The sequence below is a fragment of the Apium graveolens genome, chromosome 9, assembly GCF_009905375.1.
Source record: "Apium graveolens cultivar Ventura chromosome 9, ASM990537v1, whole genome shotgun sequence".
Taxonomy (NCBI): Eukaryota; Viridiplantae; Streptophyta; class Magnoliopsida; order Apiales; family Apiaceae; genus Apium; species Apium graveolens.
The window spans coordinates 218,241,810-218,264,520 of NC_133655.1; the positions used below are offsets into that span (position 1 = coordinate 218,241,810).

Genomic DNA, 22,711 nt, shown 5'->3' on the forward strand with positions numbered 1-22,711 from the left:
GAAGACCGATTTAGCACACCGCAACGAAGAGGAAGCATATATTCTTGTGATTCTTGTTTCGTTGTAACGTTGGATGCTAGTTTTCTTGCTTTGAACTTATTTACTCTTGTGACGTACTCTGTTTTAATATAATTAGTTTATTTATTATTTTCTTGTGTTTGTTTATCATGATTTCATATGAACCCATGATGACGATAAGTGCTATTATGGGCTAATCGTGATCATGGGGTTGCAACGGATTTATTATGGAATTATTTAGTTAATTGTTTAATACTTTAGTGTGTGATGATTGCATGATATCTAGTATTGGTTGTGCGTATTCGTCTTATGTGCGTCGCGAACATATAAGATAGGGTGTTAATCTCTTGTGAAGCGACGGTGGATCTTGAGATTTAGAACTTGCCATGCTAGCATAGGTTCATGTACGTTGTGCATGATTAGTGGGTAACTCTAACAGTTTTATTTGCCCTATGTAATCAAAAGGAATAACTTGTGCTTAAATCGTTGTGTTGTCAATTTCTGTAGACATATGGGAACTCAACATAATTGATGACTATTCAACTTCTATCTTAATTGTGGATGTTTGGTAGAATGGTATTAGTACAATGAAAGTTGGCTTTTATCAGTTTCGTGTTATTCGATTAATATCATCACTGTCACATGCTAAAGGTAATAACAATGGCTATAGAAGGAAGTAATAATGAAGTTGTGATCTCATGAGTGTTTTATTATTGATAAATTGAAGTGTTAGTTAAGTGATTAATTAAGTAGTTAATTATAGTTAATATTTAATCAACAATTTTAAGTGTTAGTGTCTTAACATTGAGAAGTAATCATACATTGGTGAGTGAGTTTAATTAGACAATAATTTAGTCTGAGTCTCTGAGGGAATGAACTAGAAAGTATTCTATATTACTTGCGAACGCGTATACTTGCGTGAATATTAGCGCGTGTTTTCGCCCTAGCAGAAAGGCAAATGTTGTGGCAGACGCGTTGAGCAGGAAATAAAGATTAAACATGTTAACTTCCTCGGAAGAGTTAATCTAAGAGTTCGAGAAATTGGAAATTGAAGTTCGTATTCTAGATAATCCAAGGAGATGATCTATGCGATGACGTTCCATCCAGAAATGTTGGAAAAGATTCGAAGATGCCAGGAGGAGATAATGAGTCACGAAAGTGAAAGCTTAACAGGAGAAGAAATTACAAGTCAAAAGGATGAGAAGGGAATTTTATGATTTTCCTCAAGAATTTGGATACCTAATGTAGCAGAACTAAAAGAAGAGATCTTACGAGGCACTCACAATTCGAGATACTCTATTCATCCCGGAAGTACGAAAATGTATAGAGATCTGAAGGAAAACTTTTGGTGGCCAAACATGAAGAAGGAGATAACGGAATGGGTGAGTAAATGTTATACGCGCCAACGAGTCAAGGCTGAACATCAGCGTCCAAGTGGATTATTGCAACCATTAGGTATTTCAGAATGGAAATGGGAACACCTTGCGATGAATTTTGTAGTAGGACTTCTAATAACCAGAGAAAATCACGATGCAATTTGTGTTATTATCGACGATTGACGAAGTCAACACATTTTCTTCCAATTAACGAAAAAATTTCGCTTGACAAGTTAGTGCATTTGTATCTCAAAGAAATTGTGGTACGACACGGAGTTCCTGTATCAATCATTTCTAATTGAGATCCTCGTTTAAATTCAAGAGTTTGGAAACAATTTCAGGAGTGCTTGGGCACCAAGTTAAATATGAGCACCGCATATCATCCGCAAATGAATGAGCAAAATGAAAGAACGATCCAGACAATTGAAAATGTTAGGTCCCTAAGAGTTAGGTTCCAATCATAAACATATTCGAGACCCGAAGTATCAAGAACCATGTTTAGGGATAAGGAATGGGATATGGCGTTTCTCTTTCTTCCTCATTGTGAGTGTGTGATTCTGTTTCGTGTACCTCACAAGTGTTTCACTCTTCTCTCCACTCGTGTTTACACTCATTCTTCAAGTGTATCACTCCTCTCATAGCTCCAAAATCCAGCTTTACCTGCAAGAAAAATCACCTTAGCCATCCTTAAGGAGGTCACATATGGTGCAATGGGAGTTTGCAAATCCCCATTCTTGTTAGACTCGTCAGATGAATCTGAGTCATGATCTACAAGTTGCTAGTTTCCCTTTTAGGGTTCCATATTTGAACTCTGGGAAGGAAAACAATGATCCAAAGAATTTAGCATAAAGATCAAATTCCCTTTTAATGTCTGTGAAGACATTTCCTTGTGACTCATCAGGTAATATCTGAATTATTGTCAACAAGTTGCCGATCTGCACCTATGTCAGATCTACTATGCGCAGATGCATCCAGGGGATTTAAGCCCGGGGAGGTAGAAACTGACCACTGACATATGGCTATTGGATCAGTATCCTTTCCTAACACCTGTAAAGGCAATTGGTCAATTAAAGAACCTTGAACAATCGAATCTGATCGTAAAATGGCCGAAACTCTTGTTTCCGTCAACTCATCCTTTGTGTATGTAACCTTTCCTTGTGCATCAATAATTTCTTATGTTTGAGGTGGTGATACTACATCAGATACTCTGGCCGACAGGCGAATTTCAATAGACGGACCCTGTTGAGAGGATGAATCTAGTAACTGTTTTTGTGCCTTTTCAGCCATTACATCTTTTTGAGAAGATGTATGGGGGCTCGCAGTTGTCTCTATTTAAATACTACTCATCTTTGTAAGAGACAGAGCTGCTGGGTTGACTTCAGAACCTTCCTTATGTGGTGCACTAAGGCACTATCTCCCTCACGCTCATTCATACTTCATTTTAGGGGTAAGAGAGTGTTGGTTGGTTCTGTTTCTGTATTTGTCTTTACAGTCTGAGATAGAAGTTGTGGGTTTTCAACCTCATGACTATCAATGAAAGAAGGCCATTGGAGGCTGAACCTGTATCACAGAACATATGGAAATATAGAGATAAAATGCACTTAAGATCTATAATGAATGAAAATTATGCATTCAATCTTTTGAGAGAAATGATGTACAATAGTGATTTCAAAAGATATTAATGAAAAAAGAAATCACTAATATAGAAAGAAATTTGATTTTCTCCTAAAACTGTTCGAGTGCACAAGTTTGTTTTTATGCCTAAAAAGATAAATTATTTGATAAGACACAGACTGATGACCTAACAGTATTAAGAAGAGAAAGAAAGATTTTGTCTTTTAATATGAATGAGTTTTTGTAAAAGTATTGATCACTTAGGGTAAAGTCTAAGCAATTCTCATTCACATCAAAAGCTCCATAATCTATCTTTACAAGATTATAATAAAAAAAATTGTTTATTGATAAATATCCTTAATAAGATTGACTATGCTGCTAATTTCAAATTGTACTGAATCTGTTAGATATAGCAACTCATATAAATCCACTATAATTTAAAATCTCACAATTATCTACAACAAAATATTAACAATATATCATTGTCTGATACTTGTCAAGTACTTTGGATACCAATAATTATGTTGTATCCTACTTTAAATATTAAAATAAGATATCAATGAATTAAATACCAATTATCTATCAAAAAGACATTAGCATTCAATTTCATATATCATACAATTGTTAAATCCTAACAACTGTAGTATCTCAAACAATACTGGTTCGATAAATAAAGCAACATTAACCAATATTATTGTGTTTGCAATCTTATAAAAATATCTAAGTTCCGTATACTTTGATTCATTGAGTATGTCACTTATATCAAAGTATTTAGGAATTTGCAAGTAAGTATAAAAATTATTCTAACTTGACAACATATGGTTACTTCTAATAAATCGATCAAACATTTTAACCATAATTGTACTTAATAAGAATTTCCACACTTTGGTCCCGTTTGGGAAATCTTATAATAAATAATTTATGACTTAAGTGTGATAAGTGACATATATGTAATAAGTGGTTTTAACAAATAAGTTAATTTTGGTGTTTGGATGTTTCATTTATAAGTAAAGTGGAGTGTTTGGTAAAATAACTTATAAGTTAATTTTTTAAAAAAAAATTAGTAATAATTTTTTGAATATAGAAATATATAATTTTAGTAAAATGGATTTTTTTTATTTATTACAATGCCCAAATAAAAAGATCGAGATATTACAACATTTATGCTCTGTTATGAATACTATTAGCGATACGATCACGCAGCTCAATCCACCTACCGTCATAGTCAGTTTCATCAGTTTCATCTATCTCGGTCTCTCGACTCTCATTAGTTGTTGTATTAGAATCCGGAGGAATATAACTTTCTCTTTCGGCCGTGTGAAATGCGCTGTCACTACAATTTGATTTTCTAATATAGTTATCAATCGCCATCGTGGACAGAACGATATCAATTTGCGTATCTATCTTATACATCGACATATTTTCTAAAATAGAAAATCTATCTTTCCACACCCCGAATGTTCGCTCAATAACCATTCTACAAGAAGAATGAAGATGATTATATTTTTCTTTAGGATTTCGTAGTACATGTTCGCTGCCATCACCCCGATGAAAATCTGCAAGATGATATCTAATGCTTGATCCTTTATACGGAGCCATGTATCCTTTTTTGTGTGCATAACCTGCATCTAACACCATCATTTTTGTTAGAATTTTTAGTATATTTATACTAAAACATATTAATATGGTATTCTATTGGACATCCGATTGATATATCTCAGCTTTACAAATAAGTAAAAAAGGTTTCAATGGAACTGAAAGTGCATCCTTTCTAACAATCTTCTTTACATTGATGATCAAATTTTAAATAAACTTTAACTGCAGCGAATAATGTAGTGACTAAAGAAACGGAGACATACACTACAAACAAAAATGAATAAGCCAAATGGTAACTCAATGATGCAGGGTCACCTAGAAATCTTATTATGGACCTAATTAACTACTTGCAATAAAAATAATTTAAACGATACGACATTTTCTATTAAATAAGATTACAGTAAAAATAAATGAATAAGATAAGGAATTATCTTATTGTAGTATATATCTGGTTAATTGTGTAGATTTTATATGGTGAATATCCTGAAAATTTGTAGAGTTTGTAGCAGAATGTACTACTAAGAAGAGAAAACATCTACATCAGAAGTACTTGTAACTCCTATAGCCATTAATTGAGTAATCGACTGGATGTGTAAAGCAAGTCACTATTCCACATGAGATTACATAATAGATTTGAAATTGAAGTACGCATATCATTTTATTAAATTATAAAAATTGCATAAAAGTTTTTTATTATCCAGAGAACCCAACAATTATACATTCAAGGTACTGCCTCAAACCAATAGAAATAACAACAATTAACATTAATGATTAGGACAGTCTGAAAACACTATATAGTGTAACACCAATGAAAAATGGTGCAAGTAAATGAAGACCAGCAAGGGATCGATCATATTCAAAATTTATGAGATCTATTAAGCTTCACGATAAGTTATATTTGTACCTTCTGCAGTCTACCACAAGTCCACAACTTCAATTCTACTCGACTACATAATTTCCACTGCCTAGCAACCTAGCAACATATAGGCAGCCACAAAAATTTAGTGGTTTTACAAATATATGTATGCAAATTCCAAATATCACACAAGCATTTCTGTTTATATATTACTGTGATGATTTTGTAGGTGCAGTGTGTGTGTCAGGAAACAATTCGAAAAATACATCAGCACCAAATATAAACAAAAATGAAATCCAAGTAGATGCAACTAAACATCAGATAACAATATTAAAAACCAGTGATTCTTTAGCAGCAATAACGTTCTTAACATAAAAGCAAGCTGCCTACTTCAATTAAACACGTAAATTGTAAAAGATGTACCTTAATTTTCTCCTTCCACCATTCATCAGACGCTTTTGTCAACACGTTCCATCCCAAACCAGTTTTCCCAGACTTCAATTTCCTAAAATTTTTGTAATCTTCTCTCATCGCATCCCAATGATTCTTTAGTTTTCTTAAATCCCAAACGGGATCCTTTCCTGAATGAGCAACAAATTGCTGATACACAGCGTTCCAACCTTCTTTGTTCAAAGTGGTGTTAGGCTTGTTGCCTTTAACAACCTGATCGTAGCATAGCCTCACAAATAAATCGTGTTCTTCATCTCCCCACTTGGCAGAAAATGATGCAGAAGGAGTCGCACATACGGGAGGAGCCGCACCTGATGGTTGATCTCGTCGCCGTATCTTCGATCGTGCCCTTGACATCTGCACAAACCATTACATCGATCAATGATCCAGCTTAAAGCCAACTTAAGTAAAACTCCTATAACTAAACACAACATAACAAGAACTAAACAGCTCAATTCATCACTAAACACAAAATAATTACACAAAAAAATGAAGAATTCAAAATTTTAAACTAATATTCAAGGTGATCAAATTATTAAAAAACATAAACCCTTTTGAAAAAATACTGCAAAGAACATCAATTATATCATAAAAGGTGATCAAATTATTAAAAAAAAATAATTTACCCAGAAGTGTAAGGAGAGCTTGAAGAATGAACAATACATACGAATATACACAAACCATTGACATCGACATCGATAAATACGCGAAACCAATCAGATTTGCTATTTTAACGAAGCTAAATACACACACATATATACATACGGGAGAGAGGGGAGATACCTGATGAGAACCGAAGCAGGTGTAGAGAGATCGAACCGGATTTGAGCGCCAAACTGAGAGAGAGCAGAGATGGGAGAGAGGGGAGAAAGAGGCGCCTAGGTTAGAGATGAATAAATGGAGAAGAAAAGTATCGGGTGATGTACATTTACTTATGGGCTTATCCCATTTGAAGTAGTCGTTGATAAGTTGGAACCCAAACGGTCCATGATAAGTTTTTATGGGCTTAAGCCCAATTAAGTGGACTTACCAGAAACGCCAAACATGTGCTTTGTATATTAGTATAAGTGACTGAAGATAAACATTGATTACTTAGAGGAGTTCTAAGTAATGTCACAAATACTAATACTTCATAATTAGTTCATAGTTGAACTCTTAACTAAATATCATTAATTGATATAAGTCAAAAATTAGCATACAACTAATCATGCTACAATCATGATTCTGATTTCAGTGAATTCTTGAGATGTAATCATTGCTAAATTCACTAAAACCAAAATCTCATTTTTTTTTGAGATTTTGGTTCACCAAAATCTCAAAAAAAAAAATGAGATTTTGGTAGATACCATAGTTTGAATTATGGAGCAAATAAAATCATTGAATTGCTTCACTTTCCATAATCCAAACAACCCAAAATAAATATTAAATAAATAAATACTAAATATCTATGAGTTAGATACTAGCACTTAAATATTTATAATTATCCTTAAGTAAGCACCAATAAGATATATGACTTATAAACATGGCAATCACTCTTTGGATACTTAGTAATTTTAGAAATACTTTCTAAGCATATAAAATATTGAGATTTTTATACAAATGACTTAGAAAATACTTTAACTTTCAATATTAGTGATTTTAGAAATAAGCATTGATTACTTAGAACAAAAATTCTAAATAATATCACTAATACTAAAAGTGTCACAATTACTCGTACATGATATAAATAATTATGCTGCATATTATTTTAATATAATTTAAATTATGAGACTGATATAGAATGGAATTATCTACAGTCATAATTTAAATCAACTAAAATAGTATTCAAACTTAATGCTATAGTACTTAACTACCACAAATGTATATGACATTGTAATCATGATAATCAAGATAGTAGCACTAAGTATGAGGTACTGGATTACTAATAAATTCACAAGTCCTTTAAATAGTGAATATTTAATACTTATGGACTTATATTAAGAATTCCTTACAAATGGGATTTCCAACTAATATGCAATGAATGGTATCCCACACTTACAAACCAGTTTTGAAAAATGAACTTTAACAAGTGATCTAATAAGTGTTTCTGCAAGTGACTCTTTGACTAAAAGACATGCTCTCGAATTAAATTATACCTGGTGTCAAGGTGCCTTGCCATAAAGTGTTCCACAAAGTTGTTGGATTTGAGGTTGACTCTTATCATAACATGAAATCAATCTTCTTCCATGAAGTTGATAGCTTCCTGAGATGCTTCTCCTGTCACTTAGGTTGACAGCTTCAGAGATGTTTCTCCTGTCTTTTTTACAACCCGCATAATATGTATCTATATAGCCAAACATGTTAAGAATAATATCTTTAGGGTAATTTACTCCAAGAGTTAATAGTCCCTTAAGATATCTAATAATCTTGTTAATAGCTATACGATTGGATTCTCTAGGATCCACTTGGAACCTTATACTTTGGCATCTTGAGAACATCATATGTTGTCTATTAGCATTTGAGTAAAAGATTGAGTTTGTCATACCTCTCTAGCTTGTAATAATTACCTGAGTTGCACTGATCAAGCTTTAGTGGTTTCTATTGGTAAGTAGTCTTGGCATGTTTAGAATCTTCCAAATTTTGCATCTTCAAAGGACCCTTAACTTACTTGTATTGCCATCATTATTTTGGTTTACTTGTGCTCCTAAAAGAATTGTTATTTTGGCTTGCTTGAGCTCCTAAAAGAATTATCCTAATGGCTTTCTTGAAGTAATTCCAAAAAGAATTATAACCTTTCCAACATGCTCCTCCATACCTACTCCGCGATAACTTAGCAAATAATCATGTCCTTGACGATTTCTTGAGTAGTATACTAGTTCATACCATCCTAAAGTGAGCTTGTGAAGAAGAGATATACAGAGTCCAATAGATCTGCAACTGCAAAGTCCATGAACTGGTGTGCATTGACTACTTCCTTTGACTCACCAACCAAGAGTACACTTATACACATCTACTAGAGTCCAATTCCAAGTGTAATGTGCATCAGGTGCCTGATATGTCGTAATATCCTCAAGTCTCGTCACTGGTGCTTTCTGTCAGATAATGCATCCTGATAATAACCTAGCATCCAGTTTGACTTCTGGTTATCCTTGTACCAATTACAATATTGTCACTTGGTTTGGATACCAGCTTCCCTACAATCTGCTTGCTGACTGATTGAGTTCATCTTACTTTGCAATCATCCAAATAGTCGGGATCTATCGGAGCTTTTATACCTTTCTTAGTTTCTTCTTCAGATAGAAAATTAGAGAAATAATTATTCACACTCAGTAGCCCTGCTAATCATTACTCCACCATCTGGATCACTTAAGAACTAGACTTTGGGAATAATATTGACATTAAACCCTTTGTCTTAGCAGATATGTTCTTGTAGTGTCCTCTTGATTTACAATATGGTGTTGTGTTTGACTAGTTGATCCTTCTATTGCTCCCCCTAAGATGTTGCTGGGATTTCCTGAAAATCCTTACCCTTGCTGACTGGCTTCATTGAAGTAATGAGATGTGTAGATACACTGCCATTCCACTACTTGGATATGAATCATCAATACCATCAATTTCTCCTTTAACAGCTTGGAGCATGGAGTTGTTGAACTGTACACTTAGACTGTCTATCACCTTTTGTTGATTAACCACAAATGCCCTGTAGGTTGTAGACTCCACTGAGTAGCCATGAAGAATTTCCTCACAAGTCTTAGCAGCAAATGCCAAGATCTTCAAACAACTGAAAACATTTTATTGTTTGCTCCTGTAGAATATTCTCTCCAAGCACTTTCAGGTTATCCAGTGTATGCTTCTATTGGCCATTAACTCATTAGTGGTCTTCATGTATACATCCTAATCAAGGCTTGATCTTACTTGTTACAAACTGTTTTGACTGCTCCAGCCCTTTGGTATTTAGAAATTCTTGATTAGCTTGATATTTCCCTTGCAGCTTTAATCAAGTTCAGGTTCTTTCTTCGTACCACTCCATTCTAACATGGAGTTCCTAGTGCTGAATATGTCTCGGTATATTCTTGATATTACGGATATCAATTAGAACTGCTTCTTGAATTCAGTCCCATTATCCGACCACAAGATCATTTCTTTTACAATTGCTTCCAGCTTGACCTTCTGATATGATCAATCACCATCTGTGATATCTTATCTTGAGAATGCACGAACAACAACTTTGTTTCATAAGAGTAGTCAACTACCATCACTAAGGTATATCTTTACTTTGATGTGATGTTTTCTTTGACTTCTCTTTCTGACATGCCTCACATTTTTCATCTTCTGAATTCCAGATGAGGCAGTCCTCTCACTAAACCCTTTTTACAAAAGAGTTCCTTGTGTTGATGTTCAAGGGTGAGAGATTCTAATGCCATAGCTAGACTTTTGTCAGATGAAGCTTTACAGTAGAAACCATTGACTTCACCTTTTCAAAGTTTCCAGTCTAGCCACGAGCATATCCTTTCCTTACTCTAAGAAGAGCAAGCTTCTCAAACTTCCTGCTTCAGATGAGACACTAATCCTTCTTTGAATTGACATTTTTTCCTTTGATGCAGAACTGTCTGATAAGAGGATTTGTGCCTTGATTCTCTAGCAAGAAAGATGCTTCAATTGTTATCAATGACTCCAATAATTAGTTGTTATCAGTGATAGCAATTTTTTGAGTTCATGATGACATTCCTTTTCTGTATAGCTTGTCCCTTGATGAAAACCTTTGTTGTCATCTCCAAAGATTATTGACGGAATAGCTTTTGTCAATCACATTTAATTGTGAGGCTCTTTCCTTGATCATATGCCTTGTGTATGAATTACCAAGAATACATAAGAATTAATTGACCTGTTATGTCCTGCACTCACAAATGGATTAACAATTCTTGGTACCCAACTTATTAGTTTGGGTCCAGATGGATTAGAGATATTATTATAATCAGAGATAACAACAGCTGCAACCTTATCATGCTAATTCTTATCTTTGACTAATCATTTTCTCCATTTTGATACCCTTGACAAAATTGTCTCTAAGCTAGGAGCAAAATGATTGCAACCTTACATAAGGAGGACTAGCAGTCTTTGCCCTACCGTAATCCTAAACATGTTTTTTTCTAAAATTAATGCAAGTACTAAGAGACGCATTCATGGTATTAAAAATAAGCATTGAAATAGGAGTTCATGACATTCATTCAGAAACATTATGCATAAAAATTAAGTAAGACATACATGATATGGAACAAACAGAATTAACAAATAAATCACTAACTCTATTTAGACCAATCTTGTTGATGTATCTCATCTAGCTATCTCAATCCAATTATAATACATTTTAACAAACAATTCAGATTAGATAGATAGATCACATTGTAATAGGATACAGAGCGTAAGCATAAACAAAGGTCTTATATGTTGGAAAACATATATCTCACTAAAGCAATTAATCATGTTCAACAAATATTCAAACACATATTTAAGATCATCTAAAGTAACATGCACAAGTTAAACATCAATCCTAGTTACCGGAAAAATAATCTAGTGAACTAGTTCAGCATTATCTATGTGTGATGTTCTCATGCTTGTGCGAGTGTTAAACATTTAAACACTAAGATCTTATCATGCATTGAATATTGAAAACAAAATATTGCAGTGGTTCAAGAAATTGAAACCTGAGATATGTGAGTTGGATCATCTTCAGATATTGCTATGAAAGCAAGATATTCATGATTCTCATCATCTGATCCATCCCAACTCTTTCCCGTGTACTATAAGTTTTGACTGACTGCTTCCCTAAGAAAACATTCCACCTTTGTCTCAACTCTTCAACTGAAGCCCTACTCATCCTTGTTTGTCAAGCTTCTTGTTCTGTTGTAGCAAAACCCCCGATAGTTACTTGATACATATATCTTGTCATAACTGTACCTATCAAATCTTGTATTTGTCCCAATCTCAGTCTTGTAATTACCTCTTGAACTGAATATGTAAAAGTCTCTATTTCAGAATAGATAGGCTTGATCCTTGGATATTGCTTCTGTATTCCATCTGAATCCAATGTGACCAAACTTCCCTGATATATGAAACACTGCCCTGACATCCAGTCCCTCAAGTACTTCTACCTAAGCTTCTTCTGATTCAGCTATCAGTAACTCTTACATTCTGTCCCGAGGTTCCAACTTTACTGCATGTAACTGAGATATTTGTATGTCCCCACTATTCTCTCTGACCTCCACAATTCATGCCTGTATGATCTCATAGATTCCCAGATAAATATAGCATTGGTATAAACCACTGCGTGACTGTATAATCTGGAATCATAGAGTTGTCTTCAAATCTCCGATGAAAATTGTACTCGTAGAAATTTCATTCATTTCCCGCGTCTGAAAACCCAGTGGTATCCTATGGAATAAGCATTTGAGGAAGTTCCACAAATTTCGTCTGTAGGTCTTGAAATCAGTTCCATCGGAGTAAGGAAACCATTATTTATAATTTCCGTATTCGGGATCTTTCCGTCTGAATAGCACATGGTCTTCGTTTCTTCAAAAGATTAAAATCCACTTTAAAAGCCCGGAGGAATCCCGAGTCTACCAATCCTTTGAGTACCCTTAATTTAATATTTAGGAGAAATTTAAATTTCCAATATTTTTAATTTTCTTAGAAAATAAATTAATCAAAAATAAATATTTACGTATAATCTAATTTTCAAGAATTTTGAATTTTCTTAAAAATTAAATAAAACGTAAATTATTATCTAAGAAAAAATTAATTTAAAAAATTTTAAATTTTATAGAAAAAATAAATAAATCAGAAAAGAGAAATTAGGGGCAACAAAAAAAATTTAAGTTGACCTAGTTTTCTACAGGGGAGCACAGGTTGCAATAGAGTCTTTGCCTTAGAGTTATTTTCGTCTCAAAGCTCTGTGGAGACCCTTATACTGTGCGCCGACTTTGTTGTCTCTGTGGCGATCAGGAATACAGGGTGTTTTTGTTCGTCTATGGCGACCTTACCTTCTTTGCCTTAATTTGCTTAGTTCATTCCATTTACTGGCGACCAGGTAAGCTCACAATATTCGCATATTGAACAAAAAACTGAAGCTTCTGCGCGTGCACTGCAATTTCGTGCATGTGGTCTGATTCTCGCGCATGTCACAGAACCTGAAGTCGCGCGTGATCATCCAGAAAACAAACCACCAGAAGTATTCTTTTCCTGCGCGCGTGTGTGTCCAGCTTGTTTTACTCCCGCGTGTGTTGACAGGTTGCCGTACGTTTGTTCAACAACAACAAAAACTGAGGTGCTTTGATTTTGTACACCACTGGTTAATTAAAATATTTGGCAGCCAAAAATTGTAAATAAGGAACAAACTGAACATAAAACTGGCAACTAATTGAGGTAAAAAAAACAATCCGTCAGCCTACAATTCGAATCATAAAAATAAATTTAAATGAAAAATCTTTATTTAATAAAATTTAAGTAGTAAATTAATTTAGTTAAATTTATAAAATAAATTTATTTAAATTAATTTCATAATAAACTTATTTAAATTAAATTTATAAAATAAATTTTCTAAATCAAATTTACCAACTAAATTTATGTAAATGGAAAATTAATAAAATAAATTATTTTTAAGGATCCTGATTTGTGTATCAATCAGTCCACTCTGATACCAATTGTTAGGTCCCGAATTATCGTAGAAGGGGGGGGTTGAATATGATAATCACTAAATTAAAAATTCATTCGAATCTTTAGCGGATATAGATTTAGTGCTCGGTTAGTGGTTTCGTGTTCTTGAGAGAAATAGTGTTTGGAACAATAAAACGAGGAACATAAGATATTTGGGGAAGTATATATTCGTATATAAATCCTCGGGGGGTGTTGCTACACTTCGGTTAATAAATTAACCAGCTACAATCTAAGAACAACAAAGTTCCTAGCTCTTACAAAGATCAACAAATTAAATCCTATACAATGATCTAGCTTTTGTTTGTCTAAGGATTTAATTACCAGATAATGATTATAATGCCCCTATGAATATACTAGAATTAAATCGGGCATTATAACGTTACTCCGGTGATAAGTTAAATGGATATATAAAAAGCTGGAGCTTCTCTGAAAATCTTTGCTGCTATTTTTCACCTCTCTTGGGAGAGAAGTTGAACAGAAAATAATTCCAATAGCTTGAATCTTATCTGCTAGTGAGTGTAGTCTTTATATTCAATTCAAATGTGTGACTCAATTTTAACCATACAAATAAATTGAATGAATCAATAAAGTAGTGGCTGAGACTTCTATGGCGACAAGGAGTGTTCTTTGGCGACCAAGAGATACATGAGGGAGTAGTTTTGCTCTGTGGCGATAGGTAGAGCTGAGTAGAAAAACCGAAATGAAACCGAAACCGAACCGAAACCGATAAAAACTGATTAAAACCGAACCAAATTAAAACCGAGAAACCGAAAAACTGAACCGTTACTAAAAGTCCGGTTTCGGTTTTGGAGTTAAACCGAACTGAAAAAACCGAAACCGAACCGATTATTATAATATATTAATAAATAAATAAATATATATATATTGTATAAAATATATATCATATACATACAAATAATTAATTTAAGAAATTAAACTTTGGGCCAGTACTTTTTATTATTTGGGCTTGTCTAAATCCATAACAGAGTCCATAGTTTAGGTATTTAAAAGTTTTGGTTTATACTCCAGTAGTTGTCTAGTATAAAGCCATTTTGTTGAAAGTAAAGCATTATGAGGTTAAAATTGTATGGTTGTTATTGATTTTAAATATATCGATTTGATTGATGTATGTTTTCATCACTTAAGATTCCTGGTATTTAAGTTTCTATTTCTCTAAGAGCCTTATTCAACCTACTACATCAGACCTAGTAGTACATGGTGAATGCAAATTGCAAAGGACAGAGAGTGAGGGGGAACTGAAAAGGGCGGAAAATTGAAGATAGCTGATGAATTTAATCAATTTTTGTTTGCTTTCAGACAATGTTACTTTCTAATGTCACTTTTTATTTCGATTCAATTAAAAACTCAGATGATGTTAATTTCTTTAATTAAGTGAACTCCTTTTATTCAAGTTGTAAAAAAAAATTCTTTTGCCGGTTTTAAAACCGAAACCGAAAATTACAATCGAAACCGGGGCTTTTGAAACCGAAACCGAAAATTCGGTTGCGGTTTTTAATTTTTAAAACCGAGGATCTTCAGTTTCGGTTCTGGTTTTATGTTAGATATATTTGATAATGTCATGGCTAATATGATTTATGTTTAGTTTTCAGATCTTACTTAAACAGGATAAATCAGTACTTACTGGAAGTCAGGACTTAAGGATATCAGTACTTATATTATCAGGAGATAATCATCAGAAGATGGATATCAGAACTTAAGTGCTGAAGTATGTTCAGATAAGGATAGTAGCTGATTAAAGGAAAGAAGATCGAGATAAACATAAGAAGAGATATGCATGAAGAAGGAGTTCTATGAAGAATATAATACTTGGAAGAAAAGATATCTGATTGATATATTTTAGGAAGCAGAATTATATTCCATATCAATTAGCGATTATCTTGTAACTGTGTAGTATATAAACACAGACATAGGGTTTACACTAAAAGTGTTATCATATTCGAGAAGATTATTCATTGTAACCCTAGCAGCTCTCGTGATAATTATTCATCACTGAGAGGTAACAGTTCCATACTGTAATAGAGTTTATTATTTCAATAAAGTTTGTTTTCTGTTACTTGAAATATTAAAAGTTTGATTTGATTGTATTTATACACTGTATTCACCCCCTCTACAGTGTGTGTGACCTAACAAGTGATATCAGAGCCTATCTGTTAACGCACATACAGTTAAAGATCCAAACACAATCATGTCTGACACAGAAACTCAAACTAAGCCTACCAAAACTGAAGAACCACCAAAGACACAAATTCAAAGTCGGTATGAGACCATCAGAGTTCCCATACTGAGACCATCTGAATATCCTATACGGAAGGTGATGATGAATCAGATTCTGAAAGCTTGCCTGAGACTGATGCTGATGAGGAGATGATGAAGCTGTGTGCTTTTATGGTAAAAGGGATCACAAAGATTGCATACAGGAAGTTCAGGAAGGGAAAAAAGTTTTCCAGGAAAGGCACAAGTTCTGATAAAAAGAATTTTAGAAGATCTGAGGGCAGAGGAGGAAAGTCTGATAGAGGAGATTATACCAATGTCAAATGCTATAACTGTGGTGAGAAAGGCCACATATCTCCTGATTGCAAGAAAGTGAAGGGTGACAAAGGCAAGGCTCTGGTCACAAAGAAGAAAAGCTGGACAGACACCTCAGACTCTGAAAGTGAGGAGAACTATGCTTTGATGGCAAATGCTGATAATGAAAGTGCTGAGAGCAGTTCTGAAGCTGCTGAAACAAAGGTACCTCAGACTACTTATGCTTTTCATACTGATGATATTAATGAGTTGAGAAGATATTTTAAAACCATGTTTGTTAGTTATAGAGATCAAACTTTAACATGTGAAAGATTAACTTCTGAAAATCTTTCTTTTAAGAAAAGAAATGATTTCTTAGAAAAAGAGTTAGTTATGTTCCATCAAACTCAGAAGGATAGAGATGATGCTTTTTATGTTAGGGATGAAGTGCTAAAAATGAATGAATCTCTAAAAACTGAGTTAGAAAAGGAAAGAGAGATTATCAGGACTTGGACTAACTCTGGCAGAACAACTCAAAATTTGTTAAGTAGTGAAAATTGGAAAGAGGGCTTAGGTTATGGAGAGGATAAGAATGATAAAGGAACTGTAGAAATTAAGCTTGTTGTTAAGCAAAAGCCAAAGTTAAAACCTGTTAAGTTTGTAACTGTAAAGTCTGATAATGAGAAATCAGAAGTTAAAGAGGAATTAACTTCTGACAAACTAAAATAGGAAAAGACAACTGAAGTAAACATAGGCTTAATGACTAAGAAGCAGCTTAAGCATAAGCTGAAAGATGTTAAGAATGCAAACAAGGTAAAATCACCTAGGAAAAATAGGAATGGAAAGGAAGGTGTGAATAAAAGCAATAATTATAAACCTGTTCCTGATGCTCCTAGGAAAACATGTCATAACTGTGGAAGTTCTAACCATCTGGCTTCTTTTTGCAGGAAGAATAAGAACATAAACTCCTTACCTTCAAAATCAGGAGTTAAGAGTCAGTCTGTTAGATACAAACCACAAGATCCTTGTTTTCATTGTGGTAGTTTATGGCATTCCATTTATACTTGTAAGGAATATCATAGTTTGTACTATGATTATTATCAAATAAAACCTTCTTTAAAGAAAGTTTCTGTTGTTCCTTCTAGTGTAAATTCTGATTCAAAGTCTGATAGTGTAAGTTCTGATAAGAAAAATGTTAACATAAACTCTGATGCTAAATCCGCTGCAAATGTTAATAAACTTAATAAGGCCAAAGGATCCAAGCAAGTCTGGGTCCTTAAAACTAATCATTAGTGGTCTTTGTGATTGCAGGGCAACAGGAAAAATATCCTAGTTCTGGACAGTGGATGTTCAGGACATATGACTGGAAATAAGGCCCTGCTATCAGACTTTGTGGAGAAAGCTGGCCCAAGTGTTTCTTATGGAGATGGCAACATTGGAAAAATATTGGGATATGTCAATATCAATCTTGGGAATGTCATCATTAAAGAAGTAGCTTCGGTCTCATGACTTAAACACAATCTGCTGAGTATAAGTCAAATCTGTGACAGAGGTTATCATGTTGATTTCTTTGAAGAACACTGTGAAGTTGTGAGTAAAGCTAAAGGCAAAGTTGTTCTGAAAGGATACAGGCGTGGTAACATTTATGAAGCTAAGCTTTCAACAAGTACTGATGGTTCTGCAATCTGTCTGATGAGTAGAGCATCAATTGAAGAAAGCTGGAATTGGCACAAGAAACTCTCTCATTTAAATTTCAACAATATAAATGAGCTGGTCAAGAAAGATCTTGTGAGAGGACTGCCAAAGTTAGTATTTGCTCCTAATGGCCTGTGTGATTCTTGTCAGAAGGCCAAACAAAGAAAATCCTCATTTAGGAGCAAGACTGAATCAACAATTCTTGAGCCTTATCATCTACTACATGTTGATCTATTTGGTCCAGTGAATGTCATGTCTATTGCAAAGAAGAAATATGCGTTGGTCATAGTGGATGAGTTCACCAGATACATATGGGTGTATTTCTTGCACACAAAAAGTGAAACTGCATCTATCTTGATTGATCGTGTCAAACATCTGGATAAATTAGTCAAAGATTCTGTGAAAATCATAAGAAGTGATAATGGCACTGAGTTCAAGAATTTGATAATGAAGAGTTCTGCAAAAACCATGGAATAAAGCAGGAATTTTCTGCTCCTGGAACTCCACAACAAAATGGAGTTGTTGAAAGGAAGAATAGAACTCTCATTGAAGCTGCACGTACAATGCTTGAAGAAGCAAAACTTCCAACCTATTTCTGGGCTGAAGCTGTGCAGACTGCTTGTTTTACTCAAAATGCAACACTCATTAACAAGCAAGGAAAAACACCATATGAGATGGTGAAGAAAAAGAAGCCAAATCTGAAGTACTTTCATGTATTTGGATGCAAGTGTTTTGTTCTTAAGACTCATCCTGAACAGCTATCAAAATTTGATCTAAAAGCTGATGAAGGAATCTTTGTTGGATATCCACTTTTCACAAAAGCCTTCAGAGTCTAAAATTTGAGAACAAGAGTGGTCATAAAATCTATCAATGTCTCTTTTGATGACAAGAAGATTACTGGTCTTGAAGATTTTATTGATCATGATCAGCTGAGATTTGAAAATGAAGACTCAAATTCTGATACTGAAAATCCTGACAGTCTAAGTCCTGATACTGTAAACTCTGATGGATTAAACTCTGATATTATTGAAACTGTGGTGACTACGCCAAAGGAAGATGCACCTATGCAGGGGGAGTGTACTCAAGAACATACCACATCTCAAGAAGCATCAGAATATACATCTGGCTCTTCAAGTTCTGATCCGTCAAGTTCTGATAAGCCAAGTTCTGATAGTTCTGAAAATCTAAATTCTGAAGAATCCAACTCAGAGAGCATAGTTTCAGGGGGAGCATCAGAAAATGAAAATGAAGACAACATGGATCATGGGGGAGCATCCAGTTCTAGAGAAAACCTTCCATCTGCAAGAAAGTGGACTAAATCACATACACCTGATTTGATAATTGGAAATCATGATGCAGGTGTCAGAACTAGAACAGGTACTTCAAACGAATGTCTTTACAATTCTTTTCTCTCTCAGACTGAGCCAAAGAAAGTGGAAGAAGCTCTTCAAGATGCTGATTGGGTGCAAGCAATGCAGGAAGAGTTAAATGAATTTTAAGAAACAAAGTCTGGACCCTAGTGCCAAGACCAAAGAATAGATCTGTTGTTGGTACAAAGTGGGTATTCAGAAACAAAAATGACAGTGATGGCATAATTATAAGGAATAAGGCAAGGCTGGTTGCAAAAGGATATTCTCAACAGGAGGGAATTGATTATGATGAAACATTTGCACCAGTTGCTAGGTTAGAAGCCATAAGGATATTTTTGGCTTATGCTACTCACAAAAAGTTTACTGTCTTTCAAATGGATGTGAAAAGTGCTTTTCTCAATGGAGAATTGGAGGAGGAAGTATATATTGAACAACCTCCAGGCTTTGTAGATTCCAAACATCCAGATTATGTCTACAGGCTTGATAAAGCACTTTATGGACTTAAGCAAGCTCCTAGAGCATGGTATGAGACCTTAGCTCAGTTTCTTCTGGAAAGTGGATTTAACAGAGGGACTATAGACAAAACACTGTTCTATCTCAACCATAGAAAGGACTTACTTCTGGTCCAAATTTATGTTGATGATATCATTTTTGGGTCTACAAATGACAGACTTTGCAAGAAGTTTGCCAAACTGATGCAGTCAAGGTATCAGATGAGTATGATGGGGGAACTTAGCTATTTTCTGGGCCTTCAAGTCAAGCAGAATAAAGAAGGCACTTTTATCTGTCAAACTAAGTACACCAGAAACTTGCTGAAGAAATTTGGAATTCAAGATTGTTCAAGTGCATCCACTCCCATGGCCACTGCAACAAAACTGGATAAGGATACTGGTAAATCAGTAGATATTACTGATTACAGAGGTATGATTGGCTCTCTACTCTATCTAACTGCTAGTAGACCTGATATCATGTATGCTACCTGTCTTTGTGCAAGATTTCAAGCAGATCCAAGAGAACCTCACTTAACAGCTGTGAAAAGGATTTTCAAGTATCTTAAGGGAACAGCTGATCTGTGATTGTGGTATCCCAGAGAATCAGATTTTAAACTAATAGGTTACTCAGATGCAGATTTTGAAGGTTGTAAAATTGACAGGAAAAGCACAAGTGGAAGTTGCCAATTTCTTGGAGGCATATTGGTTTCTTGGTTTAGCAAGAAACAAAAGTCAATTTCCACATCAACTGCAGAAGCAAAATATATTGCTGCAGGAAGCTGTTGTGCACAGATTCTTTGGATGAAGAATCAGTTACTGGATTATGGGTTAACATATTTCAAAATCCCTATTTACTGTGATAATTAAAGTGCTATTGCTATGACAGGTAATCCAGTTCAACACTCTATGACAAAGCACATCAGCATCAGGTACCACTTCATCAGGGAACATGTGGATGAAGGTACATTGGAATTGCACTTTGTTCCAACAGATCAACAACTAGCAGATATCTTCACAAAACCATTGTGTGAAGCTACTTTTACAAGATTGGTAAATGAACTTGGAATGGTTTCAGGTTCTTTCTCTAAATCTGCTTAGTTTTTTTCTGATGCATCAGACTTTATGATCAGTATTTACAGAATTTAATCTCATTGTGTATTCTGTGCTTAATTGAAAAATGTGTTAAGTACTGACTGTTGTCTGATATATGTTTCTAAACTCTGATAGTGATATGTCTTTTAGGTAACTATTCAATCCTATGAGGATAACTGTGCTAGATGCTGACCTAGTAGTCTTCAATAAACAAGGGATCCCATGTAAGAAGTAATTATTTCTGTGGAAATCCATTGACACAAGCAAATTCTGATAATTGAGCTTAGTTGAGTTTACTTTGTCTATCTTATTACTAAGTCACAAACTAGGATATTGCTTCTCATCTGTTAAGTTCTGATGCTAATAAATCTGTTGAATGTACAAAGTGCTGATAAACCTCTCTTGTCAAAAGAAAAAGAAAATAATCATGGATTAAAAATCAGGTACTCCTTTGAGATCTAGAGTAAAAATATGGAAGGGAAGACCCAAGTGCATTGCTGTTATTAAGTAATATGCATCAGAAAAGCAAATAAAATATTTTCTTGGTGACTTTTCACAATCTATGATTACTGGAGAAATACTCTGATAATAGCATAAATTCTGATAAGCAGTCGTGACTCACTTACACTGAGAAGCCACTGTAAAATAGAATTTAAAAAGATGCACAAAATTAGTACACAATAGTTGAGGTGGACTCAAGCATGAATTCATTCAATAGTAGGTTTCAGAATATTGACAGGTTTTTAGTAAAATTTTAGTTATGCCTTATTTCTAAGATGTACTGAAGTGAATCAGACTTTTCTCTTTGTCTGATATTTCGCTTAATGCACACACTAACTATAACACCCTCCAAATCCGGGGTATAGATTTGGGGCATTATTAACAACAATTACCAACTAAACCTGCACAAGCGGAATATAAATATAATAATTACCCCGAACTATCACTACTCAGGATCTTTTAAGGTCTGAGTTTGAAAACAAGAATCACATACTACACTTTATTACAAACCCAACTAAATAAAACCTGTCTCAAGAACTCTCTTTGTTACAAAACTTTATTCTATCTACAGTCTCACTACACAACTTTTATTCAAACTACACAAGACTTTTATTCAACCCAACATTACTACTTATCCTGCTACACATGATTTGGCAATTCAAAGCTCTCTTCGGGAATAGGAAGGAACACTCTTGGTATAAGAGGGTCCCGCTGCTTGACTCGCTTCTTGACTATGCAGGTTCTGATGGGTTTCATTCTCTACCTTAACTGTAAAACAATAGGAATAACAATAAAAAGGGATGAGCCAAAATTGCTCAACAAGCCTGCAACAATATATATAGTATAAAGAAAGAGAAATGAGTGAAACAATAAGCTGCTGGTCGGAACAACCATCTGAATCTGTATAGAATAGTAATTTGCCAATGCTGGCGAGTACCAAATGAACAAGACTGGAAACAAGAACCAACATATGCACTATAACCTGCTGATCAGTCAGAATATAGTGCAGATCTATACCCAACTGCATAGACCCAACCAACATAAAGAGTACTCAGGCAACTATGGCCTATTAAATAATGGTCTGGGTAAAACGCAGCCCGTATAGTAACCATCCAGTCCAAGGCTTAGCATCCGGAATAATCGGAATGCTATTGATATATCCCAACACCAGGATATACCAGAGTATATGTAATAAGGGTAAAGGAATTGAAATATGAACAGGGAATTCAATAAATTGGGTAAATCAAGAATTGAAATGAAATTGGAATCAAGCGATAATAAATGGCTAACAGTGTATATGAACAATGATTATCAAAGAGAACTGATACGATAGAAAAGAAATATAAATCACTATTCTGAATTTAGAATAGGGGAAAAACTTGCCTTGCGCGTACTTAACCTGGTTTAACTCACCGCCTTCTGACCCTAGCTTGC

The 22,711-nt window shown here is 34.4% G+C and overlaps 1 protein-coding gene across 1 annotated transcript; it reads right to left on the reverse strand.

Moving 5' to 3' along the window:
• Positions 1-4,216: 4,216 nt before the first annotated feature.
• LOC141687522 (uncharacterized) lies at positions 4,217-6,798 on the reverse strand. Its single transcript, XM_074492828.1, has 4 exons — positions 6,694-6,798; positions 5,884-6,267; positions 5,509-5,577; positions 4,217-4,630 (listed from the first exon to the last, which is right to left on the reverse strand). The coding sequence occupies exons 2-4, from the start codon at positions 6,265-6,267 to the stop codon at positions 4,433-4,435; spliced, it is 651 nt and encodes a 216-aa protein (XP_074348929.1). The 5' UTR covers positions 6,694-6,798; the 3' UTR covers positions 4,217-4,432.
• Positions 6,799-22,711: the final 15,913 nt, after the last annotated feature.